Consider the following 27015-nt stretch of genomic DNA (forward strand, 5'->3'; position numbering starts at 1 on the left):
TTTTTAAATCTAAAACCACTAACATCTCTTTCCCATTCCTTGCCACGGATTAAGTCTAATACTGTGACACTGTTCACAGATGAATGCATGTTCAATGTTAAAAACACTTGGTGATCTACTTTGGAAGTATTTACACAGACTGAACTTTGAAAAGGCACAACTGGTCACACAGCTCCCTTTTTAAAGTGAATGTTCCAAGGAAAAGCCTGGGATGCTATTTAATGTGAACTTACTTCAGCAGCTTACAGGAACTGAAGTCAGCGAAGTCACTGCCATCACCCCCTCAAAACAACAACCAGACACTGAGGGCCATAAATACAGCAGGGATACAGGAACGTAGTTCCAGAGCTTGGATGCCCGTCAGCAGTAGGTGGTAAGCTAATTATTAACCACACAGTGCTAATTTCAGACAAAGGAAGAACTTCACCCCGTTATTCAGGGCTATCCCTTGCTTTTGGCTGCGTGCATTTCCAAAGTGCATTCTGGAGGTAGTACTGCCTTTGACAATAAATAAATGAGGAGCTAAACCATGATGGTGTATTAGGTCTCCAAGTTCAGCTTCCCCAGCTCCTTTCTTCACACACCCCCAGCAGTTCTTTGCAAAGGTATCTTCCTATAATTTTACCAGACAACAACACATACAGAATAATAACAAGTAATACAGAACTGAAAGAGGTGAGCAAACATCACTAAGAAATATCTGTTCACCTCTTTTCTCAATTAAAAAAAAAAAACAAACAACTATGTATCTTTCCACCTATTTATCCCAGGTTTTGATTCCTCTCTAACAAGCAGAAAAAAGAATGCCAGAGAGTCGCAAGTCATTGAGCAGCCAACATCACACACAAAAGAAGCCCTACCTCTGAAGAAGATTTTTAAGGAATGCATGAAGCAGATCACTCAATAGGTGAAGACAGGAGCAGCAGATCTAAGGAGAATCGAGAAGCAATCATCAGAGAGCCCAAAGCTAGCTACAGAAAGCACAGCCTGTAAGGAACAGAATGAAGCTTTCTCCCACCACCTTTGAAAAGAAAGGAAAACAGATGAGATGGCAACAATAACCAGGTGCCTGGAAGAGATGGAGCCTTCCTATTAGGACAAGGCCTCTGTGTGCTAGAACTCAGGGAAGCAGCCAGGTGTTCAGTAACAATTAAAACAAGCAAGAACTTAAAAATTAGCAGCAGACCAGAACTCAAATGTTAGGATCTACTGTTTGGACATTCTCGAAGCAGTGTGATTTCTAAGTAAGGACTGCACTACAGCTTCTCACTCAGTATCAGAAACGCTGTGAAAACACACATCTATGGGAATTATAACAAAATCTGACAGGTATCCACTTCAAACAGCGGGTAAATATGTATTACAAGTAGAATAATGGCAGATGGCTGTTGACTGACAGCAACACTGAGACTGCATGCAGACAGTCACACACCAACACAGCTCACACCAAAATAATTTTGGTGGAGAAATACAAGACCTATCTTTTTAGGAATATGCCAGGTGCATTCTGAGAAAAATAAAACGGAGAAGCCAGCCAGGCAATATTGGGAATAAATCAGTTAGTTTGGCGTTTACTTTTTAGGTAAGAGGTTTTGAAATTGTGGGGTTTTTTTAATGGCACATACCAGCCCTTAGAAAGCAGAAGTGTTTCAGCATCAGCGAATTAGACACTGCAATCTGTTCGCATGCTGCTGATCGTAGTAATTACAGATACATTATCCCACGTAATACGGGCAAGGGAACACTGTCCAGAGAAGGCTGTGAGACAGCTCCCCCTCACTTACCGGTCCGGGTGCACATGCTGAGCAGCAGGAACACGGAGTAAGAAGCAAGGCTGGCAACCATCAGCAGCAAGACACTGGAAGCGCAACGCATTCACATGTGAGGCACTTCCACCCGACAACGCACTTTCATTCCTTAAAAACGCTCCGTTTGCAAAAAAAAAGCACCATTTATCACAAGACAGGATTTCCTCATTCGGTGCCTTGCATTCCTCGCGGTCCCTCCCCGGGCTCCTGGTACCGTGCACCAAAGCGCAACGCGCACACAGGGGTCAGAGCACGCCTGAGCTACAGAGAGCAGGCGGGCAGCCCCATCCAGCACCGAGCGAGGTGAGCTCAGCCCACGAGAACCGAGAGCTGCCCGCTCTGCACGCCCGCTCCCCGCGGTTCAGCCGCACGGTTCTCCGCTCCCCCCGCAGCGGCTCCGGTGAGCGAGCTCCGCGCCCGCCGGAACTCACCTGAAGCCCAGGACCCCCGTGCTGGCCATGGCGTAGGACAAGCCGAGGATGCCGCTGCCCATGATGGCGTTCATGAGGTTGAACACGGAGAGGCCGAAGGAGGAGCCGCGCTGCGGGGAGCCCTGCGGGGAGAGCGCGGTCAGCGCGAGGTGCCGCCCGCCGCCCCCTGCCCGCCCCCGGTCCCCACACGCACGCTGCCCGTCGCCGGCGGCAGCAGTGGCACGGTCTCCCCATCCTCCTCGCTGTCGTCGTCGTCGTCGTCGCCGTCCTCCCCCTGGGCGCCGTCCCGCTGCCGCCGTGCGGACAGGTACCAGCCCCGCTGGGCCCCCCGCGGCGGCGCCTCCATGGCCGCGCAGCGCCGCGGCTCTGAGGGGAGCGGGGCGTCCCCGAGGGAGGGGGCGGGCGGCCGAGGGGCGGGGCTTGAGCGGAGGCTCCGCCCCCCGGCTCTGGAGCGGCGCGGCATGATGACGTAACGGGGGTGCCGGCGCGCGTGGAGGGGCTCGGCATGAGGTGAGGGCGGGAATGGAGGGGGGCGGTAACCATGGCAACCGCGCGGCCTAGGCCGCGGCCTGCGTGCGGGGCGACCCGGGCCCTCCTCGGGGAGAGGCTCACCCCCAGCCTGAGGCCGCCTGGGCAGTGTGCTTGGGCCCCGGTGGTGCCGAGGCCGTATCCCCTCCCCCGTCCTTCCTTTTTCCTTTCAGCTCAGGCTGAAGGAAGCCCCTCGGCGCCGCTCGTGGCTATGGGAGGGGAGGAGAGGCCTCGCTGGGAGCAGCCGGGGGAAGACAGATATTCCCAGAGCCGATGCTGTCGGTCTTCTCGCAACGGTGCTGCCGTAATGACTTCCAACTGGGCCCAGCGTGGTGGATGTTAAATCGTGGGCTTTGCTGGTAACGAGGGGTCCGTGCTAACTGGGTCGGCAGTCTTCAGCTGGGGAGAAGGGGAGCTGAAGGGAAACAATGGCATGCTCCGGTCCCTCTTTGGGTCTGCCTCCTCTGGAGCAGACATGAAAATGCAGTGTTTATTTTTGAGTCAACAGGGAAGGGAGCCATGCTGTGCCAAAAAGCTTGGATGAGGAAAATGGCCTGGTGCAGAGATGTGCCCCAGGGGAGGAGCAGGGTCTGCAGTGCAGGAGCAGGGCCAGGACACGGGCATGGCTCCAGTTCTGAGGTGGGAACAGCAGCAGCACCCTAGGGCCTGTAGCAGGGAGCGGTGCCACAGACTTATAGAATCATTAAGGCCGGAAAAGACCACTAAGATCCCCAAGTCCAACCCAGCCCACCCCCACCATGCCCACTGCCCATGTCCCTCAGTGCCAAATCTCCACAGTTCTTGAACACCTCCAGGGACGGTGACCCCACCACTCCCTGGGCAGCCTGTGCCAGCGCATCACCATTCTTTCTGAGAAGAGTTTTTTCCTCATATCCAACCTGAACCTCCCTGGCACAACTCTCATCTTAGAGTGTGCAGGCCAGTGGAATGGCTGCCTTCTTCTCAACCACCAGCCTTAAGGCAAACTGCCCAAGTAGACAGGACAACATCAGCCTCCAACACTACTGGCATCATCCATTCCTGTCTAGGAGCAGCCCTCAGCCTGTCTCTAGTGGAGGAAACAACGTGAAGAAGCAGAGAGCTCATTTTCAAGTCAGCATCTGATGCTACCCTGTAATGCTAGGAGAATCCTCCATTTAATCCATAGCCTTTCTGGCAGTTGATGTGGTTCATGGAGCAAAGGCAGTACTCAGTGTGCAACCCATACTGCTGGGATATGGGGGCAGGAACTCCTACTGAGCAGCTGTGACCACTGTTGCTAATAGTTGTTTTCTAGCAACCACTGCTTGGTAATGCATTTATCAGAGGCGGAAGGAATCCGGCAATAGGATCAAGACAGTAGAATTTTTTTATTTGGCTTACTGGGATTAATACTGCATTTATTAGAATAGAGAGAGGCCATTGTATTTTGGCAGGAGAGGCTTATCTCACTGTTTAAAGTTAGTTAGTGTGTTAAGTTTAAAAATATTTGCAAAAGGACAGAAATTTGTAGTGTATAATTGGTAATAAAGAGGTTTACAAAACTATCGTGGATTCCCTGGTACACATGGAAATTCTAGTTTAAGAGAACAGCAAATCCATATGATTTGCAGCCTTTTTAATGGAATGATTACATAACGTCTATAAAATGAATAATTTCTCTTCTAGGACATTATGGAGACTTGGATACTCTGCCAGACTACTGAAAAGTAATCATTATAGGACAGCTGCATCAAATACATCATCTCCAGCAGTTTGGATGCTATTGGCGCAGCATTCTGGCAGAATACCTGGGTTCTTTGCAGTAGTTCAGAAAAAGAGATTTTTCGCAATGCCTGAGACAGGGCAGGATAACACTAACCCAGAACTGTATTCGCCGCATCCTGAAGTGCGTGGGATGACGCTGCTCAACCGAGAGGCTTTTAAAAGGACGGTTGTCGTTCCAGTTCTTAAAGTAAAGAAAGAAATTGTCCATACTTTGCTGAAGTCCCTAAAACATACAGTACTGCAGCGTCCCGGGCTGAAGCGAGTGGTTGAGGATCCAGAAGATGAGGACAGTAAACTTGTTATATTGGATCCTCACAAAATACCAGAATTCTCATTGGGAGAGTCAGAGAAAGAGGTATTAAAACAGCTTCACATTAGACCTGAGGTGTCCAAGTATAACTTGGAGCTGACTTATGAGAATTTCAAGTCGGAGGAGATCCTGCGAGCAGTCCTTCCTGAAGGCCAAGATGTCACCTCTGGTTTCAGCCGTGTTGGTCACATTGCTCATGTGAATCTTAGAGACCATCAGCTGCCTTACAGACATTTGATCGGTAGGTAAACAACTCTCATCAAAAAAGTTATTTTATTTCCAAAGATATTTTTACAATTATTCTACTTAAAACTACTGCCTGTACAAACAAAACTCAGAAGAACTCCATTCCCTTATGTTTTGACTTTAAATAGTCTTGTGCTGATGCTTTACCTGTACATGGAAGACACAGCTCTTTCCTCTGAACAGTAACTGTGGTCTCACTGCACTGAGCATTGGGTCAGGGTTAAGTGTGTGCTTTAGTGAGATCCGTAATGTACAGTCATTAGAAAGGGGTTGTTGTAACGTGTGTTTGCTTTTATAAATGTAAACGTAAACTGCAGCGTTTGTATCTTTTATATAACATTTAGAGGTTGTAGTGCCTTGACCAGAATATGTTCTGTCCTCTCTTCAGGCCAGGTTATAGTTGACAAGAATCCAGGAATCACCTGTGTGGTGAATAAAACCAATATTATTGACAGCACATACAGAAATTTTCAAATGGAAGTGCTTGCAGGAGAGAGCAACCTGGTAACCAAGGTACAGGATTCTTCCCCTCTTACTTTAAACTTAATAAGCTGAAACCTGGATACATCTACTGGAGAGCTGCTTTGGGAAGACACCATTAAGGCCATTCCCTTGCTCAGGAAAGAGATTACCAGAGTGAAAAATTAGAATGGCTTTGTGGCAAACAACAGCCTGCACATGCACAGAGAAGGCATTTGAATTGTCAAGTCAGAAGTGACAAGCAAATATTATGCAGATGGTGTTAGCTCATTACGCATACATCTGGCGTAGCGTTGAGTGCACACTGAAGAATGCCAATACACGTCAGCATGCTTCTTGCTGGCAAGGCAAATGCTGCAGTGAATTGGAATCATAAGTTACTTCAGAGCCACACAACTCAATGTGGTGGTGTGAAGAGAGTATTGTATTGCACCCCACTCTCATCTGAATGAACACTTTGTTTCTAGGTCTGTTGGTAGCATAAGGTCATCTTGAAGTTTGGGGTTGGATCTGTTTCCAGACTCTGTCACACTGAGAGATAAAATATGGGGATTTACAGACAGCACAACTGGCTCCCAGTGGCTTTGCATTTGGCTGACTGCTGCCATTCTCATGCTGTATCATTCTCAGACACTTATTTATTGTGTAGACTCTATGCTAAGGAAGGTTTGAGGCATCTTCCCAAGATCTGCTTTCAATAATGGAGCTGTCAGTCAGCCACAAAGCTCATGAAAAGCCTCCGACTTTATTTTTTTTACGGTCATTTTAATCTGTTGCTTTACTTCCACCTGGTGATTAAGAAATGCTTAAGTCAGCCATGTGGATTGACAGATGAAACATTCCTCGTGGCTGTTTATGAGGAGCAGACCTATTTATACAGGTTGCACGTATACTATCAACGGGACAAATGTCAATCTATGCATCACCTTTTGTTTTTTAGCTGTCTTAATTACTGATGTTGCTTTAACGTGTCTGCAATTTGAATACAGAGACTTAACCAAATGTTTCGCTCTTTCAGGTCAAAGAAAATAATTTGACATATGAACTGGACTTTGCTAAAGTCTACTGGAACCCCCGTCTATCCACAGAGCATGGCCGTATTGTTGAGCTTTTAAAGCCCGGTGACGTCCTTTTCGATGTCTTTGCTGGGATTGGACCTTTTGCTATTCCAGCAGCAAAGAAAAAGTGCGTTGTATTTGCAAATGATCTCAATCCCGAATCCTACAGCTGGCTTCTGCATAACTGCAAGCTGAACAAAGTAGACAACAAGATAAAAGCATTCAACATGGATGGCAGGGACTTCCTCCTGGGGCCAGTGAGAGAAGAGCTAAGGAAAGAGCTGACACTTGTAAAAGAGCAGAAGGCCGCTTTTCATATCGTCATGAACTTGCCAGCTTTGGCTATTGAATTTCTAGATGTTTTCAGGCATCTCTTAGTCGGAGAGCCCTGCAGCGCTGCTGTCCTCCCCACAGTGCACTGCTATGGTTTCTCCAAACACGAAGACCCAGCCAGAGACATCCAGGAACGGGCTGAGGCTTCGCTGGGAGCCTCCCTACAGGGACGCTGCTCTACTTACCTGGTTAGAAATGTTGCTCCAAACAAGGAGATGCTGTGCATAACTTTCCAGATTCCAGCGGACGTGCTGTACAAGAGGCCCTGCCCTGCTGGAGGTAAGGGACCATCCTTCTGCATGGCACCTGGATTTCAGGCTGCACTTCTGCTCTTTGAGCTTGGTCCCACCTCATCAGTCCCGTGGGCCACTTGTGCCACAAGTGCGTGTGTACCACAGCTGCAGGGTTTCACTCAGCACCTGCAACCACGGTCCTCCCCTCTGATCCCAGCAGGAGCCTCCGAGGACTGCACAGGATCATCCCACAGCCATAAAGCAGAGCTTTTGCCTTTAGATATCCTCAGTGACCAACAAATCGGTCATTTGTTTCTTGAAGCACTTGTAGAAACCAGTTGTTTCAGTGACACTGGGCTTGGCGCTACCTGATAAGTTGGGATAGGGAGACTTCCAGTCTGCAGTTGCATGAACTGGGAGGAGGTTTTCATAAGGCTTTAATGCCACAAAACATTTTTATGCTGTTACTGTGCAGCGCTGAGATGTAGGTCAAAATGCAGCTCAGTGCAGGTGGTTTGAAAGTCCTCTTGGGCTGCTCCCTTTATTGCTGTGACAGTTTTCATTTGTGATTGTTCTCATGGCTTCTAGTTAAATCTCCTGTGTGTTGCATGGCTTGTGGCTTAGTTTGGTTTGTTAACTGCATGTTAAGTGATGTTTCTAACTTTCTTCCAGAGAATCCAGCCTCTAAGCGTCTGCGTACCGGCAAAGATTTTACTGAAGAAGACTTTCAGAGTTGAATAGTGGAGTTCTGGTAATGACCGTATTAGTTTGCACAAGGTGTGCTCAGGTTACCTCTCGTCCTCCCCTTGAATTGGTACCCACCTCAGGTGCAGAGATGCATAGTGCATGTTATAACCTTCCTTTGTGAGCACTGCTTCCTGCATTCACTTTTATTTTTTTTAATTGTGGGGTCAATAACCAGATTGATACTGTTCCTCTTGCTACAATAAATAAAACTTCACTTTTTTTTACAATAATGTATTTTCATGCTCTGTTATGTCGTAATTCGGTGACACAGTCTGGGACAGCTTTCTGCTGCAGTGTTATTTTAGTACAGTTTGCAGTGAAAACAGATTTTTATATGTTGTAGGACCTAGAAAGATGATTTGTGTAACCCCTGCATTTAGAGCGTAGAATAGGATTCTCTTTGACAAATGGTCTCTAGGAATATCGGGTTACTCTTAGCAGATGCACAGACAGCTCTTCTGTAAGCAAGGCAGCCTTTCAAAGGCATGACCTAAGGTACAGAGGGGCAGCAATAGCCATGTATACTTGCTTGCTCCTGGGCTTTTGGAGTAATAAATGCCTTTTGCCAGGAGATTTAGTTGGGGTGTAGCTGACTCCTGGCTCAGCGTTTGCCCACAGAACAGGAAATACTCTAATGCCATTTGCACACTTGCAGTACAAGGACATGTTTCTGTTAAAGCGCCAGACTGAAAACCAGCGCGTGGCTGATGGGTCCTCCTCTCATCTTGAGCCTTTCTCCTCTCTGTTTGTGCCTCTGCTTTCTCCGAGCTGTCCCCTACCTCTGATGCAGCCTCTGGATGATCTCGGACTGGCTGCTGGTATTCTGCAGCGATTCAAAAAAGCACTGCCCTTGGTTTCCTTCTCTTCCCTATCCAAACTATTGTTGGGCAATGTCAACTGCAGACAATTTATTTGGACAGAGAACTCGCATCACCCTCTCAGTTTCAGATACTTGCCTTCGGCCCGAGCTCACTCCTAGCAACACTTGCAGATGTCCGTCACCCTCCTCGCTGGGGCCCGTAACCTGGTGTCCTGGTGCTCACCAACCTGCTGCTGTAGGTAGCTTTGCTCAGGGGCTCTGTCACAGCCCTTTTCCCTTGGCTATGCAGCCAGGCTTTCACAGCCTGGTTACCGCTAGATTGCGTTTATCAAACTAGGGGGAAAAAAATCACCATGACTCAATCATACTATCTGAAAGCTGCTGTACAGATTGCTTCCCCGGCCTGCCACTCCAGCCCCAGCATTCCTCCACTGGCCTTAAAATGGTATCACAGCAACTTTAACCTATTAGTCCTTTCTGTCAGTGACAGTCACATCACATCCTACCAGCCATCGCTCCTCTCAGAGCAAGAGCTGGACTCTTGCCTCCAGGCTACGATGCTATCTCTGCTGTCTGATACATTTTCTAACACCACGGTGCACTTTCCTACAGCTGCCCTTTGCATTTCTCACAAACATCTGCAAAGCTGCCGTTGTCCTTCAGAGCTCTCCATAAACACCGTGGCGGTGATAAGGGCCCTGACCATCCTGGCACCACATTCACCCGCTGAGCTGAGCTAACTCCACGACCCATAACTGACAGGGGACGCAGAGCCCTTTGTGTCTTGCTTCACAGTCCCAGTTTGGGGCTTCTTGGCACTACCTGCAGTAAGAGAAACAAGGGTTTGATCACCTTCTTGCTGTCTACGTCACGCTGACTTTCAGTACGTGACCAAAATATCCCGGAGCAGCGAAGGAGGGTTTTAGTACTCAGCAGTTTTGTTCACTTAAGGATTATATGCTATAGCAGAATGACTTGAGTTTACATGCAGGTGAATGGATTACATTTAGCTACACTCAAAATTAGGGTTTTTTTCCGTATTTGTGTGCAGCTACAACTTTTGCGCATAAACCTTCCACGTTTACATAGCAAAAGCTAGCTGACATGCAGCCAAGTGGCAGGAGAACATGGTACCTATTAATACACGTGTGCACTTCTGCCTTCATTAGGTTAAGAAGCTGAGGCTGTACAGACTGAATGGAAACCGGATCTTCAATAAGGTGCAACCTGGGTGTGGGTGAGCGTGTCACAGCGCAGTGCCCCTGGCTGCTGCTGCTCCCTGCCAAGGGCCTGAGCTGAATCCCAGAGGAACTGCCAGAGCTTCTGGCTGCCAGGGAAACCAGCAAACAGATCTGGCAGCAGTGGCAGCCATCTGCCACCAGATGAGGAACAGATAAATCAAGGACACGTAAACTTTCAGGCCTTCCAGCCGAGAGGAAAGGAAGCAGGGTCTCCAGGGACAGAAGGCAGAAAGCAGCACTCGGGGCTAGACTACAACAAGTGCACGAGTGGTCTCCAACACGTGCTGCACAGCTGAGGCCCACAGCACCCAGCCCCGACGCTCCTTCTCCAGGCCAGGCTGCACTCAGCAGGCTGCGCCTTTCCACACCTCAGCCTCGCACACAGCGTTACCTGTCGACAGCACTTTGAGCACGGTACAATAGGACTTAAGAGAAAATGTTGGCACCTCCCTCCCCCGTCCGTAATAAAGGAAGCACTGAGTCTGGAATAGAGCTTATTCTTCTCTTTATTACAACTCAGAAAACAAATACATTCAGTTCAGTTAGTAGACTCCTCAGAGCAGTATTCAACAACTATTAATGGATGACTTATAAAATGTGGTCCGGGCTATACTCTAGAGGCACGCATTGTCCTGAATGGTTTCCAGTCTCCTGCAATTTGTACACATTCATGGAAAAAATACCTTGAGACAGGACCTCCCCTCCTGCTGCAATTAGCACGAGTGAGGGGAAGGGAGGTGTGAAAGCAGCAAATCGAGTGGCCAGGATCATCCCAACAGCCAGACAAAGGGATGGATGCTCCTGCCAAAAGAAGCTCCTGCACACTTGACAGAGAAGTTGCAAACAGAGCTAAGGAAACAAAGCCAATTCTGACTGCTTCAAGGAACTAGCGGTGTATGCGGGTCTCTTCCACCGCGTCAGAGGAACGCAGCTGAAAGGCTTTCAGCTAAAACTCTGCTTGTTTTCCAGAGGTAACAACCGAGTGACATCAGGAAGGATCCTACATAAGAGTTGTGTCAGCACAGTTCCAGGGTTTCTCGTCTCATCCAGCTGGCAGGAGGAAAAACCCACTTGTCTGTACTGGGGTAACTAGTTTTATGGGAAGAAAATGTAGGCTCGAATATTGACACTAAATGTTATAATCAAAATGGCATTTAAATGCTTGTGCAAATAAAACCCTGCAATAAGAGTTAAACCACGAACTTTAATAAAAAAGTCTGGCTTTATTTAAAGAAATTTACAAGTGTATTTTTTTGAAACCTCAAACACACGCAGCTGAGTTATTCACATCTTCCATTAGATGTGGCTTATTGCTTCAGCCTCCCTCAGCAAAGTGCCACATGACTAACGAGCTTCCCACTCCGCAAAAATGTATCTACCATTTTACAAAGCCCTCGTGCAGGCTTTTTTTTTTTTTTTTTCCTCCTTTACCACTTAAACACAGCTGGTTTGACACAGAAAAGTGACTGCAGCTTAGCCATTGTGCAGATGGCAGCAATTTTACCAACCTCTGCCGCCTTAACTTGCTCCTCACCTCGTCCAGCGTCCCCTTATCGCAGCTGGTGGACGCTGGCTAACTGGGGAACCAGAAGAGACCGCTGAAAGCATCCTGCAAGGCTCGGTGGCAGGCAAGAGAAGAAGTGTAGCCCCCAGCAAGATCCTGCGGAGAAGCGGCTCGTACGTGGTTCAGGTACCTACAACAATGAGAAGCATGACGTTAGCGCAGAAAGAAACATGCCAAACAGCTTCAGCATTCCAACAGGGAGGCTGAATGTTTTTCTGGGGGAAAGCAAGGAGGAAGAAGCTGCCTGTTTGCAGTGCCTGTGCTCATTAGGGAAGAGGTCATCTTTTTTCCCATTTAGGCCGTTCCTTCTAACAGTGGCAAGGCCAGCACAGGCTTTCCTACGCTCCCCACAGCAGTCACGGGGTTTCAGCTCTGTGCAGTTAATGCTGGGCACTCCCAAAGCCAACCACGCTGCTCTGACAACAAGAGGGCTGAACTCTGTTCTCTGGCCAATGTGTCTCTGGAGTAAGCTGATGGACACCAGGAACCTGCATCAGTATAAGGCTGTTGTCAAGTGGTTGTCAAGTGGCTGTAGCCACTTTGGCTAAAATTCACCCGTCATGAAGCACCATGGCCAACTTGCAGAGCCATCGAATTGTGCCCCACACCGGGCAGACCTGCGTGTGCAGGTCCCCACAGCCCCTTCCCCAGGGCCCAAATGCAGCTGCTGTGCACGCTGAGAGCTCCAATGGAAGGTGTCTGCTCAGCAGGCTGCGTGCTTTCATTCAGTGCTGTAACCCTGCCATACTTGCATCCCACATACGAAAACATCAGAACAGATTCTCAGCATTTTACACCCAAACCCCATCAAATAAATTATTAAATAATAAGAGATAGCAGCTCTGCCCAGCACCATCGGCAGAATATCTCACATTTTGAACACCGCATAAAATATCACAAATGAGAACTGCTTTGCACCATTGCAGTGTAAGCCACCGAGCTTCAGAGAGCTCTTCTGATTCATCACTTGGTAAGCGTTGGTCCTGGGAAGTCCACCCACCCCTGGCTTGGCAATCCAAGCATCAACTTGCAAAACGCATACAGCCTTTTATAATGCTAGCCCGAGAAACCTAAACCAGCTGCACTTCTGGCAGGAAAGCACAAGACCACCAGTACAATATCCAAAACAGTTGCATCTTTTAATTTACGACTATACGCTGTTTCCATAAAGAGTATATAAAACAGGTCAGGTTTTATAGGTAAGACATAATAAACAGTCATGCCCACTGATGCCATAAATGCTTGGAAAAAGACGTGACTTAGAAATGATTAATTACAGTCAAAAACTATTTCTTGCACCTAATTACCACAACACACAGACATGAGCAACAGCTCTGAGTTATCGTTGGTCAGATGCTAAAGCCAAGATGCAATGTGCCCACAATGGCCGAGCTGAGGTGAGCTCTGCTGCCTGGCACCAGGGCACAAAGCCTCTGGTGCTCAGTGCAAAGGGAATCTACAAATACATCAGCTAAGTTGCTGTCATCTCTCACTCTGTAAGGAAAGGCTGTCTGCAGAGAGCTCCTGTTTTGTAGGAGAGCGCATTCTGCCTTCACAGTTGTTTTCTTTGGTTTTGTTTTTTTTTTTTGAAAAGAACATTCTTGTTACTTGTCCCTTAATATTTTTGGAGGAAAAGCACATCCTTCCCAAAGGCCTTTTACAACTGCTGTGGGAAACAGGAGCTCCTTCCCCAGCCAGGAATGATGAAAGGATACTGCCTGCACCAAACAATTTCCTTCCAAACACTGGTGTGAAACTACCTCCACCCTCCAAACCAGAGAGTCTTATAAAACCAATTCCCACTGCAGAGAGATTGTACTTCTATCATGTTTATTTCATCACACAAGCTTTATTTCCCACTCATGTATGGAACAGTCCAGAGAAAATGGGGATTATTTTATATTTCTAGATTAACGAAGGCTGGTTGTTCATTTTTTGTTACTTTTCTAATACATCACTAAAGGAAGAGAGAGGCAGAGTCTATTGTTTCCCTTTTTCGGGTCAGCCGAAATTGGGATATTAGCAACAGCGAGCCCTGATTTACAGATATTACAGCATTTCCAGTTAACTGGTACATGATCTCCAAAGCAATGCAGAACTGTGATTGCCAAAGAGGCTCCCATCGGCTTTTCCTACGGCAACCCGCAGTAATTCTGCATGCTCCCGTGAAACAAGCACGACGCGCGGCTGGCTGACAAGTGAGGTCTTTATTTTCCCGTTAAGTATCTAAACCTAATGCTCTTGACCCATTTAATTACTGTGGTGCACCAGGCAATTGCAAAGAATGTGCCACGCTGCAGCCACACAATGAGAAGGGAATGCTTCGCCGGCTTTTCCACGCCGATCCCCATCTGTGCTGTTGAATCCTGCCATGCCCATCGCTGCAGTGTCTCTCTGAACCGGATTCCTGGGGTTTCTGGCAGAGGTCAGCAACTCTTTTCATCTGCACCTTTAGAACAGCACCAGGAAGAAGCGCCTGCCAAGTCTTGTTTCCAAAAGTCAAGCTCAGTTAGGTCTTGGGAGCTGGAGGTAATTGCTCCGACTAGTTAGCAAATTCCAGCACACTGGGTCTGTTTTTCATAGGTTTATTTTAAGTACCTGTAAATCTTATAAGCAGAAACCAGGAAAAAGAGGTTTGCTTTTTCTGGTGCGCAGTTTTTTAATGTAACTTGTTTTTACTGAGGGCAGACTGAGCTCTGAAGTTTAAAAAAAAAAAAAAAGAAAAAAAGAAAAAAAGAAAAAAAGCTTGTGCTATTATTCCTGAACAAGGCTAACAAGCCGGGTGCTCCCTGCACCACGGTTTCACACTTCCCATTCACTGCAACGCCAGAGCTCCGCGTCACGCTCTGCCCAAGCAGGCCCCTTCCCCTCGCTGCAGCCCTTGGATGTTGATCTTCCCCATTAACCTTTCACGTCGGTTAAAACACGTCGTATTTTGTTCTTCATGAGCCTTGTGGGGCTTCGTTCCTGACCCTCGGTTCCTCGTCGCCACGTGAAAAAAAAGTCTCCCGTTTTCAGGGAAAAAGGTGCAATTTACACTTGGTTCAACCTCAGAACCAAGCTGGTCGTTCCTGGGGCTGGGCTTCCTTTCTGTTCTCTCTTTTCCCAAGGCCGTGTCACCATCACTTCATCAGGAACAACTGGAGCAGCCAGAGAACCACGCAGCAGCGCTCGGCACGCTGGCGGGCTGCATCTCTGCACTGCCTCTTCGGAAGGCTGGGGGACCCGACCCCAGACAGCAGCGCCTGGGATCGCTGGCAAACGCTCTCAGTGCTCAAAGCCTGCCTTCACTGGGCTGCCTGACCTCTTCCAGGCTGAGAAGCTGCAGGCACTCAGCGGTCCCAGTCTCAGCAGCCTCTGCCGTGCCTCCTCCTGCCCTGCTCATTGCCCTCTCGGTCACGTCAAGAGCCTCACGGAGTCACCCTGTATCCTCCTCGCCCTTGTCATCGCCTCGGCATCTCCTCCGGCCTCACCACACTCCTGGATGTGATTCCCATACATTTTAAGCCAAATGATGCCGGCGTGGATGGGGCGTCACATTTTCTCCCACCGCAGCACTGATGAGCCAATTCAGAGAGCTCGGCTCTCAAAGGGGTGCTTGCTTTTCTCTTCTCTGCGCTGCCTTTCTGACAGTTTGCTGTGAAATGGCATTGGAGCCTGCCAGCAAATCAGGGTCCTGCTTTACTGCCCGCTGGGATTCCCAAGCAGCTCTGGAGGGAGCCCCTGGTGACATTAAGGCAGGCAGAACTTGGCAAGGAAGGGTGCTGGGAGCCGCCAGATAGCGGCCACCCTACATTCAGAGCCACAACAAGCCCCCCACAGCCTCAATACTGCGTCAGTCCTACCTCCTGAATGCTAATACTCAGTAGAAAATGCTCTACATCCTTCCATCTTAAAAAGAAAATGCTACACATACAATTTATTCATTTTACTGTAACGTAAACTTACACAAGTTACTTCCCTCCAATACCTAAAGGGAGCTTATAAGCAAGAGGGAGACCAACTTTTCTCACAGTTTGGTAGTGACAGGACAAGGAGAATGGTTTCAAACTAACAGGGGAGATTTAAGTCAGATGTTAGGAGGAAATTCCTTACTCACAGGGCAGTGAGGCCCTGACACTGCTGCCTAGAGCTGTGAGTGCCCCATCCTAGGAGGTGCCCAAGGCCAGGTTGGACAGGGCACTGGGCAGCCTGAGCTGGGGGGGGACACCCACCCCACAGGGGGTTGTGGCTGGATGAGCTTTTAAGGTCCCTTCCAACCCAACCAGTCTGTGATTCTATACTTGAAAGTAAGGTACAAGGAAAACGCCTTCTGTAACGGCTCTTGACTGAACCTGAAGTGGAAATGGAAGCTCTCTCAATTCACTCTCCAGAGGAGGTTGTTGGGAACATATGGTGCTGGCTGTCGCCAGGCTCCTGCTGCTCTTCCCATCCTGGTCTGGCCCTGGGTCCCACCAGGCACTCTGTAACCCAAGGAAAGGGAAACCACAGGAACCAGCAAAGCATCATTACCCACTCACCATCAGAGGAGCAGGGGAAGGAGAAGCTTGGCCCATTCATCTGGGCTGAACACAGCTATGGACACTCTGATGCATCCACCACAGACCAAGATGCAAGTTTTGATGCTTTTCTGGGAGGTGGTGCAAGTGGAAGGGTTCACCTGGAACATTCCGTGCAAAGGGACTGATGTGCTCTGCCTGCATCGTCCTCTGTGGGGTCACACATTCTGGCTTTCCTTCCTCCTCCCTGGTGGCACTTGGCACGGAGAAAGCCTTTGGGAGCATCTCTGGGGCTCTTCTCCCACTTGCAAGTCTTACTGAAACTCACTAAACGCTTCAGAAATGTCCAAGGGAAGTTGGAGACAGTGCCATCGAACAAGCAAAGCAAGCTAAAAATACCACCCAGATGACAAGCCAAAAAACCCCACTGTATTTCCCTCTACCCACCAGTCAAAAATGCATCAGCACTTGGGACTATTTCACACAATCACCCCCCTTTTGACCAAGATAAACATACTCCCACTGGTGTATTTGCAGATGCCTTACTGGAGGTATGTGTGGAGCGCTGCGTATTTGGCACGCAGATTTCACTTTTTTTGATCTGTGAGACATTTTAAGGAGGTGAAGAAAAGAAAAATCACTGACAAGTTGTTTGACAAAGAAAAGATAGCGTAATTCTATTCCACATAATAGATTTACTGTTCATCTGATTATCTGCAGTATCCAAGTGAGAAAGTAATGGTGCAGACATTAGATCTGGGATATTTTCCAGATTCATCATTTAAATAATAAATACTGGTTGCATGAAAGCAAGCAAAACTCTAGTCTGGAAAACTGTGTCAAGCATTAGTAAGCAGTAGCATACACTGCATTCCTGACTCTTTCTGAGACAGTACTTCCCTTAGATTTATCAAGTCTCTAAGATAAGCTATCAGTGCATTACTCAGAGTATTCTTTCAGAGAGTGGCTTCTATCAGATGGAAAATGCACAAACTGGATTTTCTCTGGGCAGTTTTTTTTGTTGAGGGATGTGTGGCCTGGGCTGTAGTATTCAGCCTCTGAGCAGGTAGAAACTGAGCTCTTCACTCACCTTCATCTTGGTTTGAAGTGGTTCTAGGACGCAATCTATGCAGCCAAAGCAGAATTTGCTGATAAAATAAACCACGTTCATTGCCGTTCTTCATTAAGTAGGCCTGGGAAACTCATTCAGGTACAGGTCTTTGCTAGGTGCTATTCAACCGTAGTTTCGTTCTCCCTATCTCAGAGATTGTAATGTCCAAGGACAAAAACACAGCCTGCCAGGCTGGTGATCAAAGAAGCTGTCTAGAACAGCAATTCAAGCATGCACCGACTCACTACAGGCCTGATCCCAAGTCCTCACAAGTCCAAGAGCAGTCTTTCATCTATTTCAACAGACACTCTTTGGGCACTGCCGTTATATTCAGACTTCATAAACAAAGAAGCTATCACTAGTGTCCAAAATTCCTGCCTGTACACAGCCTGCTGCAATGTACAACCCAACTGTAAGGCAACCACTGACTCCTCATGTGCCCAGCTCCATCCCTGCTGCAGGCCTTGCACCATGCCCGGGTCAGGCTTCCATCAGCTGCTCTTCTCCTTGGCCCTCCAGGACAACACGGACCAAAAGGGAGAAACCTCTTGTAGAGCTGAATTAGGAGAATTGTTCACCAGAAAGGAGTAGGCCCTGGGCTGTCTCCAGGAACCATGATGACATTGGGTTGATCAATGTGGTGTAACACTCTTAATTACATCAATTTGAATGTGACTCTGAAGACAATAAGATGGAGAATGAATTACTGTGGTGCGGGGTTTGCTACAAGCACCAGTGAGCGGGCAGGCAGCCACCCGCTGCAAAAGCCAGCGGCTTTTTTGTTGTTTCTCATTGCCTCTGGATAGCTCTGCTTACACAATTGCAGCCATCAGTGTGAGTGTCTAAAAACTGCTAAGCACAACGAGGTCCAGATAGGACAGATCCCAAGGCAGGCATTAAAAAACATATTTTTAACCAGATTATGTCACCTGTTAGTCTTGCAACAGGGCAAGACCAAATGCGGCCTGTAACACAGGGGTACAAGGAAAAGTCAGCCTGAATGCCACAATACAAATTTGGCTACAGAAAAAAAAATGCCCACAGACAACAGCGAGCTACCATAAATACCAGGAAACCTCAGCAAGACTTCAATCCCATTTGCAGACAGCAGCCCCACCAGTTCAGGTTCAGCTCAGTAAGTTGGTCTGGTTGCTGATTATTAATAACACTGTTAACCTAAGCTAGTTTTCTGAGGGAGCTGCAATTGCTTACCACAGAGTCAGATGAGTGCTTGACCCAGCACAAAGAAAGGAACATGACAGTCATTGTCTTTTCCATGCCACAAGCTGGTTCAGCCTATCTACAGTGGCTATGCCCCAGAGACTGCTGCAGAGCTGTCACCTGCTCCTCGTGACTCAGCTGTGCCTGTGCCTCCTCTCATCCAGGCCAGAACACGACCAGGTGTAGCAGCCCTGTTCCTGGCTCTGTCTGTAAGGCCACCACTGTGCCTCCAACAGGGAGCAAGCAGAAGCAATTCCTCTTCTTTAGGAGCTGAAGTCACCAAAATTTACTGCTGAATGCACTGCTTGAATTGCAGACAGACCTTCTGGTCCCCTTCATGACATTTCAACGGACTCCTTTGAATAATTACTGACAGGACAAGAGATGATGGCCTCAGTTTGAGCCAGGGGAGGTTCAGGTTGGATATGAGGAAAAATTTCTTCTCAGAAAGGGTGGTGATGCAGTGGCACAGGCTGCCCAGGGAGTGCTGGGGTCACCGTCCCTGGAGGTGTTCGAGAGCCACGGAGATGTGGCACTGAGGGACGTGGGCAGTGGGCATGGTGGGGGTGGGTTGGACTTGGTGATCTCAGTGGTCTTTTCCAACCTTAATGATTTTATGAATTGCTTTGAAATAAACACATCTATACTTAGATGATTTAGTATTTTTTTCCCCTTTGCTCTAGAGAGAAACCCCAATCAACTTCTATAGCAAGGAAAAATTAGAGACCTCATCTTGCAACAAACCCTTCAGAATCAGATGCCTATTGACTCCACTGTGTTGCCATTTGTTGTAATGAAGGATTAAGGAAACACTTTGAAGTTTCAGTCTACTGAACTGAAAACTTTGTTCTACAAACGTAATTCTTCCTAGCAGAGATGGAAAAAAATCCAACCTACCAAATTAACAGAAGAAATCTAGGATGTCTAGTGATTCATATCATCACCTTCCATCTGCTTTTTCTAAATGGCAATGTGCTACAGATGCTGTCGGTGTTTCTAGACAGGAGTCACACATTAACAGCAGGTGGTAAAAGAGTTCTTTAAAATTCAACAGGTCTGCCACAGCACACCTCAGCTAACACAAACAGCACAGGGCTCTGCTGCTGGACACAGGTGGGAAAGGCGAAGCCCAGAAAAGAACAGCCACGAAGCAGCTGTCTGTGATAAGGCAGTTCTGATTCCAAAGGCAGAAATCCACAGTGAGATATTCTGCCCTCTTTGCCTACACTCCTTTTCCCCCTTGGATCACAGGGCAGACATTGCAGGCCCCAAATCCACCCGTGCCCTGCTGCATCAGCCAGCTGGCAGCACCGAGCAGCAGGTCCCCAGAGCTCACTGCACCTCCTCCTCACCAGGAAGCTGCTGCTGTACCTATAAAAGGATCTCTGGAGTGTTTAACATAGGAACTAAGGCACTTTAATTTGATGTTTCACATAAACTGTTTCCTCTTTTAGTAGTGAAGCACACATAAACTGTAAGAGACATCCAATGACCCCCATCAGAGAGTTTATTACAAATTATCTATGACACTGGTGAGTACAATTGTGAACCTTGCAGCAGAAATAGCTTTAAATTCTGAGATACAAAGTCAAAGAAGCCAGTCTCTTTCAGACACCAAGACATGAATGCATGGCACAGGGGAGAAAACAGAATCAAATTTTCCCACATTATTTCCCCTGAACACTTCCTCTTTTTGCGATGAAATCCAGACTCCATATAACAAACATTTCCACTGAAAAACTAATACAGTTAGTGGGGATGGAATGGAGGAAAGGCTATCTGAAAAACGTTCAGTACTTACGTGTGAATGCATCAGGAAAACAAACACACACAACTTTTCTACTAGTAACAAGTTTAAAGGGTGAAAAATTCTAGAGAGCGCCCAGTTCTCCTGCATCTTCAAACCACTGCGATTCTAGTGGTGCTGCAGATTTAAATTGATGCAAGACCAGAAGCAGGTATCCACGTTTATTTAACAGACAGATAAAACATTTGCCTTTGGAGTAGCTGGGAAGCCAGTGCTATTGCCTGAAGGTAAGATGAAAAAGCATGAGAGAAATGAAGATCAAAGGAACAAGCAGGAATGCCTTCTGACTTACAGAAACTATCCAATATAATTTTTTTTTTTAAAAGGAGTAGGTGCTTTAAAGCGTAAAGACAGGAAACTAATGAAGAAAAAGGTCGCATCGAATAAAAAAAAGCTTTGTATTATTCTGACCTAATACGCATTTCCTACGCTGCTGAACGACAGCTCCGGGATGCAGGCTGTGCACGCAGGTTGCTGCAGGTACTGCTGCTACAGCTGTTTTCAGAGACCTCCAGTCCCACTGCAGGGTCCTGCCCTAAAGGCAGCAGCTTCTTCACGTGGAGAAAGACTGTAGGCATCAAGCACTATAGATGTAAAGACTGTATATGGGCTCTAAGCACTTTGCCGTGGGACACAACCCCCTTAAAGAGCGCAGGCTGATCTAGTCTCACTTTCAAAGGAACCACAAATCCAATTACACCTGTAGACGGCATGTTAAAAATGTTAGCAGTACAGTTAACCTCATATTCCACCGAAAAGTTATGCAAGTCAGAGATTTATATTCAACAAGAACTCATGTATGTAAATCCAGAGCGTACTTGACAGAAACATTCTGTATTTCATGTGAGCACAGAATGCACCATGGATAATTACTCTGATAATAACCAAGCGTCACATTTAATCAGGTTCTCTTAATATTTGACTGGACAGCCTCACTTCAGACAAGACGTAACACTGTTTTACCCCTAAAAAATGTAAATAGCAGTGCAAGCTAGCACTGTCTTTGTGGCAAACTTGGGTATCTGAGCCCGTGCAGGAAATCTTGAAAGTACTTTCAAAAGCTAAAGCACTGATAGAGTCACACTGCTGTTTGTTTTTTCTTTTAAATTAAAAACAAACAACCAAAAAACCTGAAGCATCCAGAGTACCCCGTAGTCATCAATTATCAAACTGAGAGAAAGGGACCACATTCCCAGCTCAATTAAGTCAGCATGGCTTACAGATTCCTGTGCTGTTACAGGGCAAATCCAAGACAATGATTTTTTTCACGTTCTCCTCATGTTAGCACACAATGTTTTAAAATAAAAATGGGAAATGGAAAGCAGAACCTGCAAACACATTAAGCCTCTGCGCGGAGGAAAACTAGAGGCTTCCCGATTTCTTTTTGTTTGGAAGTGACATGCTGACTTCTCCTTCTTTAATGGCTTGGGGGCTTCCTTACACCCACATCCCTCTCTGTAACGCTCTCAGTCATTTTTGATGGCTCCACACACCTTGGTCACAAACCTGCACTGACGATGCTGCGCGAACACGTTGCTCCTCGTTGCTCAGCGCACATCCTGGCACCACACATTGCTACCAGCATCCAAACACCATCTCCAAAAAAACACCCGGCCACCACCACTTGGATGATTCGTTTTTCCTTCCAACCAGACAGATTTCTGCTTCAATCCTTTCCCAAGCAGCCGCCTGGATTAATCACCCCTGCATAGCTAACTGGGAACAAATGGTTAATGTTTATTTCTAGAAAGGGTTATCTTCCTCACAGGAAGCCTTCCTTCAGCGCGAGCCACTTCCGCAGGCCGTGCCCTCGCAAGTGGAGCGGTGAGGAGTGCTCAGAGGGGCACCTGGTCCCCCATCTGTCATCCCCCCGAGGTCACTCGCCAGCTGTCTGTCCTCTCAACACCCGGCCCCGCCACCGCCACACAGGCATTTTCCCTCGCTCAGGTTTCCAGGTCTGAACTTCCAGATCCAGTAAATCAATCAGCCAATGCAGAAACTCCTCCAACAACTGCAAGTAAGCAGTTTGACACCCTTGAGCAACCTCGCCGCGTAACAAGGACACTGCAGTCCCAGCTGGAATCCAGCAAAGCGCTCGCTCTGCATGGCGGGTGTGGATTACAGCCTGGGACTGCTGAACTGCAGCTACATTTAGTCTATGACTAAGTCAGGCTCCGCTCATACTTGACCCTGGGAAGAATGTCATTGAATGTGAGGGACTTTTCTCGGCTATAATTTCATATTTTCCCATTTCAAGGCTAAAAGCACCAATAAGCCATCATATCCCTAATCGCAAAGTCACTTGCTTTAACACATTGTGGAAATGTTTTGGCATGGCTCGATCTTCAGATTTTTCATTTCCCCTTGCCCTCAAACCTTGCTTTCCTTCTGCAGGCTGTGCGTAGGACAAAGGGCACCAGAAGAACATGCATACCCTTAAGTAACTATTATCACTCTGAAGAAGATAAGCGCTGTTTTGAAGTCTGCTACCTGAGTCAGGGTTGTTTTCACAGACCTATCTTTTAAGGACAGAGTAAGTTCAGTCTAAAAGACCTCACCGCACCTTCCCTGTGAGCAGGGGGACATTGCCCTGGGTTCAGCTCCCGGAATATAGCATCTCCTCTGCAGGCAAGAAAAGAGAACACAACTTTTATTCTGAAAGTTCTTCTTGGATATAGAAATTCTTCTTTAAGCATCAAAATTCCTCGCTGTTCCTCACTCTCTGCCTTCTTCTCTGACTTCCTCACACCCCACCACATACCATAAATCCCCCAGTGCCAGGCCAGCAATCCATATTGATGAGCCGCGCTTTTTTTGAGCAAGAGACATGAAAGAGATTCCTAACAAACCAGCCCCGTGCAAATTATGCAGCTATGAAGCAAACCGGAACCCACTGCGAACAGAGTGCTCAGCCAGTACCACCTCTAGGATGAGGACGGGACACACTGCAACATTTCTCCCCCATTTTTGCTACCTGTTGTGGATCGACTTGAAGAGTTAAAAAGCATCGTCTTCTTCCCACCAGCATAAAGGACTGAAGCGCACGAAAACGACACAGAAAATGCATTTACCCCTGCCACAGGACTTGCAGAAATCACCTCTGGTGGGAAAAAAAAGTCACCTGAACAAAGAAAATAACGTGCATGATCTCAACTTGGAAAATACTGCCTCCCCAGGCCAGCTGTTCTGTTTTCACTGTAACGCAGACTCCTCCATTCCGACAGAATACAACACAAATGCACTGTATGCCACTTCCAGTTTAAGATGACTCAGAAACAAAACAGTCCAAGATGCACAAGAATTTCTAGAGGCTTTTCTCGCCACTGATACTGATCAGATAAGTAAGCAGCCAAACCTAATAATTATCTTGAATGAGTAACTACATGCACAGAGCAAGCTAAAAAATAACCCAAAGTTATTTTCTCTAGGCAGTATTTAAAAATCGTAAATGTCAAAAGCAAAAAATCCTGCAGGTTGAACGACACTACTTCAAGAAGTTGAGACTGCTCAGGTCAAAACAAGGTGAAAAAGACAGCCTGCCTGGTATCACAGCTGACTAATGCTCTAATCCATTAGACTCTTTGTGTCTTTGTGTTCTGGGTGCAATTGATCAGGTCAGCACTTCAAACTGATGGCGAGGATCAAGTTTACAGCTCCCAGCCATGCTGACACTAGCTCCTCAGGAAGGCCTGGAAGAGGTGGGAGGGAGAAAAGAGAGGAGGGCAGGAGCTAAGAACGAGGGCTTACCCTGCAAAACGTGGCTGAGCCAAGAGTTACAAGCATCTGCTAAAGCCACGTGCACCCTTTTGGCTGAGCTCTCAGACAACAACCTGCAAAGAGACCACTGGGCCCAGCAGGTCAAGGGAGGTGATTCTGCCCCTCTGCTCTGCTCTCGTGAGACCCCACCTTGAGTACTGTGTCTCAGTTCTCATTTGTCAGAGCGGGTACACTCTCCTTGGCTTGTCCCTTCTGATCAACATCTGTCAGCAGAGGGTAGTAGCTATTATTCTTTGGCTTGAGTATGAAACATTATTCAGCCTCTTTTTCTATTTTAATGTTTCTATTGTGAAATCGGGGTGTAATTCTCAATTTTATTGTCTCTCTCTATTGTGTGCTAGGGGAATTTCTAGGGGGGAAAAAAACTGACGATGGGAGATTTTCATTTTACTCTTCTAAAAAAGACAATGAGTTAAGTGTCTCAACAATTTCTGTTCAATTAATTTTTATATTCTGCTGCTACTTTCAGAAAGTTTGATACAATTTCTTGAACCAGCAGGAGTACAGACATCAAAGCAGGAGAGCGGTGATTTAGGCAGAATCCACTAGCTTTACCTGGGGGAAGGAAAGTGCTAGCAGAGTTGTTGCACACGAGCAACATTCAAAGTCACTGAAATGCTCCATGGGTTATTTGTACAGCAATTTGACCCACCTTGCAAACTGTATCTTCAGCAAAGCAATCAAGGAAGTTGTGCACACTGATTCAATTGATTCTGAAACCCCCTGGTGAAAAAACTGCACCTTTAGATGCTTGCAGGAGTGCTTTGCAATTGTGCGGGGGGGATTATCATTCATAAATAATGGTATTTCATAAATTATCTGGTGATACCTTGCTGAGGAAAGAACTCACATTAACACTAGGTGGCAGAAGTCTCTGTCACATTAGAGACACCTGCAAACAGATCCGCTCATAGACTTCAGATTGTTGGCCACTCCTGGCCCCAAGTACACTTTCTGAACTTGAACTATGAATTGATCTCATTTAATGCGGTGAAATTCTGCAAGTAACAGACAATTCTATTAAGATTTTGTGTAAGAAAAATTCACAGTTTAAGAGACAGAAATGGTCACAAGGACAACAATACAAAGACAACATGGTTAGTTAACTGTGAAAAATAACTTGAAGCCAAGCTTGGATTATGACAGCAAGCACACTGCCACAGCTGAAAAACCAGCAGCCTACAAAAGTCATTCAAACTGCTCAAGACAAAGTGCTAAGGAGGTCTCCTAAAAATGGCAGCCGTTCATTCACGGGGAAACATTTTCAGGAGACATTTTTGTAATTACATCTGATCTTCCATGGTATAACTACTTTCCTTTATTTTTATGTATTTGTCCTTTTGAAAAATGCTCATGCTTCATTTTCTTCTGTTCTGGCCACTTTCTTTTTTATCTGCTCAAAGTTTCTTTCTCATCTACTCTAAATATGGAAACAAAAAGTTCAGTTTCTGGTTAAAAAGGCAAGTGAAGAAATATCAGCAACCACGACTCAAAGGCAGTAAATGAAGAAGAATTTACTGTGGGCTCTAGCAACCTGGATAGAAAAGAAAGCAAACATCAATGTGAGATGTGAGCAGGAAGCTCTGAACACAGAAAGAAAAAGTGAAAACCAGGCAAAGCCTAGGTGTTCAAAAACAGAAAGACATGGGGAAAATTACACTATTTCCTCTAACAGCGAGTAAGAGCTGGGAGCAAAGATTTCTTCCAAATCACTGTGGCTCCACTGCTTTTACACTTGCCAACCAGTAACTTCCCAGATTTACAGCGCTCGAGGAGCGGGTTCTGCAGGAGTAGCTGGTGCCAATGAAGAAAGAGCTTGGTAGCACTGCAGTGGGTTATTTTGCACCTCTAGACACGGAGGCTCTTGGTGTTTAAATATAGTGTATTTTATCATTCACACTTGTCAGCGGTGGAAATTGTCATCTAAGCAGTAAAAGATGCTGTTGAAAAAACAGGAAGGATTGGTTAGAAAGTAAAAATTACTTTGGCTGTGACAACTCAGCTGATTGCCCATTTGGAGGGTAAAAGATCAAGCCACCCATTGGAAATTGCTGTCTGAAAGTCAGAAAAACCAATAGTAGGTAGGAAAGCCTACTTGCCAAGGCTACAGCCACTGCCAGCAGATTATTAATGCATCTGTCTGCATTCTTTAATGTTTCCTAAGAAGCAACTACGTTAACTGAAAAGGTGCGATGTGTCACCATCCCTTCTACTCTCTCCTCTTCATCTTCTTTCCTATATTAAAACCTTGGCTACCAAAGAAAACAATCATGTTTCACCTCATCTTTTCCCAGCTTTTCTGAAGTTCAGTTCCTGCTCGATAGCAATATATACAGTCTAAGTACTATCCCTGACAAGCTGTTTGACAACCCTAAGTTGCACATCTATTTTACTCCCAGTGCTTTGGAGTTGGTAGGGCTTAGATGGGAAATGGAGGCCAATTAAAATAAACACAGACAATATCAATGAATTCTTCAGAAACACACAAGACAAGCAAAATGAAACACTACTAGCTTTTGCCCACAATTAGAGTTCAGCACATCTCGCACATCGAACGCTCTGGCTGAGATCCAGAAAGACACTTAAGCACATGTCTTATTTTAAGCATGCGAGCAGTGCCATTGATTTTTCACTCATGCCAGTAAGAATATTCAATGCGCTTAAAGTTAAGCACATTGTTAAGTGCCTTCCTGGATCGAGGCCAGGCTATTTAGCCCTTGCAAGAGTTAGTCTACAGAATATTTACCATTATTTTTACTTCTCAAGACTTTCTTTGAGATAAAGTTTTATGGTGTATGGAAATACTTCATTCATTGAGTATCACACAAGCAAGGACCGTTTTAAAGCAACCTTCGGGGAACAAGTACTCTCCTTCCCACATCTTCTAAAGTAGTAACTGGAAGGGTAATCAAGACACGCAGGCAAATACACCAATGAAGGGAAGCAGTTCTTAAAGGAAGTCAGTGCTCTATATTATTCATCTTGGAAAACAAAATTTGCCCCACAGGTAGAAGTTGGAACATTAATTTTCAGT

General features: G+C 46.6%; 3 protein-coding genes across 11 annotated transcripts in view; 1 reads left to right on the forward strand and 2 right to left on the reverse strand.

Annotated features, from left to right (window-relative positions):
* Positions 1 to 2717, reverse strand: part of SLC38A6 (solute carrier family 38 member 6) — a 40356-nt gene extending 37639 nt beyond the window's left edge. Inside the window, exons 1-3 of the mRNA XM_021402810.1 lie at positions 2433 to 2717; positions 2240 to 2361; positions 1785 to 1858 (exon numbers count right to left, since the gene is read on the reverse strand). Of these exons, the coding sequence (XP_021258485.1) occupies positions 1785 to 1858; positions 2240 to 2361; positions 2433 to 2702 (466 nt within the window). The 5' untranslated portion in view covers positions 2703 to 2717. The remainder of the gene's footprint in view (positions 1 to 1784; positions 1859 to 2239; positions 2362 to 2432) is intronic.
* Positions 2680 to 10338, forward strand: TRMT5 (tRNA methyltransferase 5). Of its 8 annotated transcripts, none has more exons than XM_021402802.1 (6): positions 2680 to 2749; positions 2941 to 3126; positions 4436 to 5085; positions 5479 to 5603; positions 6589 to 7240; positions 7867 to 8171. In XM_021402802.1, the coding sequence occupies exons 2-6, from the start codon at positions 3041 to 3043 to the stop codon at positions 7929 to 7931; spliced, it is 1578 nt and encodes a 525-aa protein (XP_021258477.1). In that variant the 5' UTR covers positions 2680 to 2749; positions 2941 to 3040; the 3' UTR covers positions 7932 to 8171. The 8 variants fall into 8 exon arrangements, with proteins under 8 accessions (XP_021258477.1, XP_021258482.1, XP_021258481.1 ...); XM_021402806.1 differs by lacking the exon at positions 2941 to 3126 and adding an exon at positions 3276 to 3406 and having other exon boundaries at positions 2708 to 2749; XM_021402803.1 differs by lacking the exon at positions 2680 to 2749 and adding an exon at positions 9931 to 10338 and having other exon boundaries at positions 2756 to 3126; positions 7867 to 7945.
* MNAT1 (MNAT1, CDK activating kinase assembly factor) overlaps positions 11206 to 27015 on the reverse strand; it is a 116332-nt gene continuing 100522 nt past the window's right edge. For both annotated transcript variants that reach the window (XM_021402812.1, XM_021402811.1), the window contains exon 8: positions 11206 to 11696. In XM_021402812.1, the coding sequence (XP_021258487.1) occupies positions 11576 to 11696 (121 nt within the window). In that variant the 3' untranslated portion in view covers positions 11206 to 11575. The remainder of the gene's footprint in view (positions 11697 to 27015) is intronic.

Source organism: Numida meleagris, chromosome 6, assembly GCF_002078875.1.
Source record: "Numida meleagris isolate 19003 breed g44 Domestic line chromosome 6, NumMel1.0, whole genome shotgun sequence".
Lineage (NCBI taxonomy): Eukaryota > Metazoa > Chordata > Aves > Galliformes > Numididae > Numida > Numida meleagris.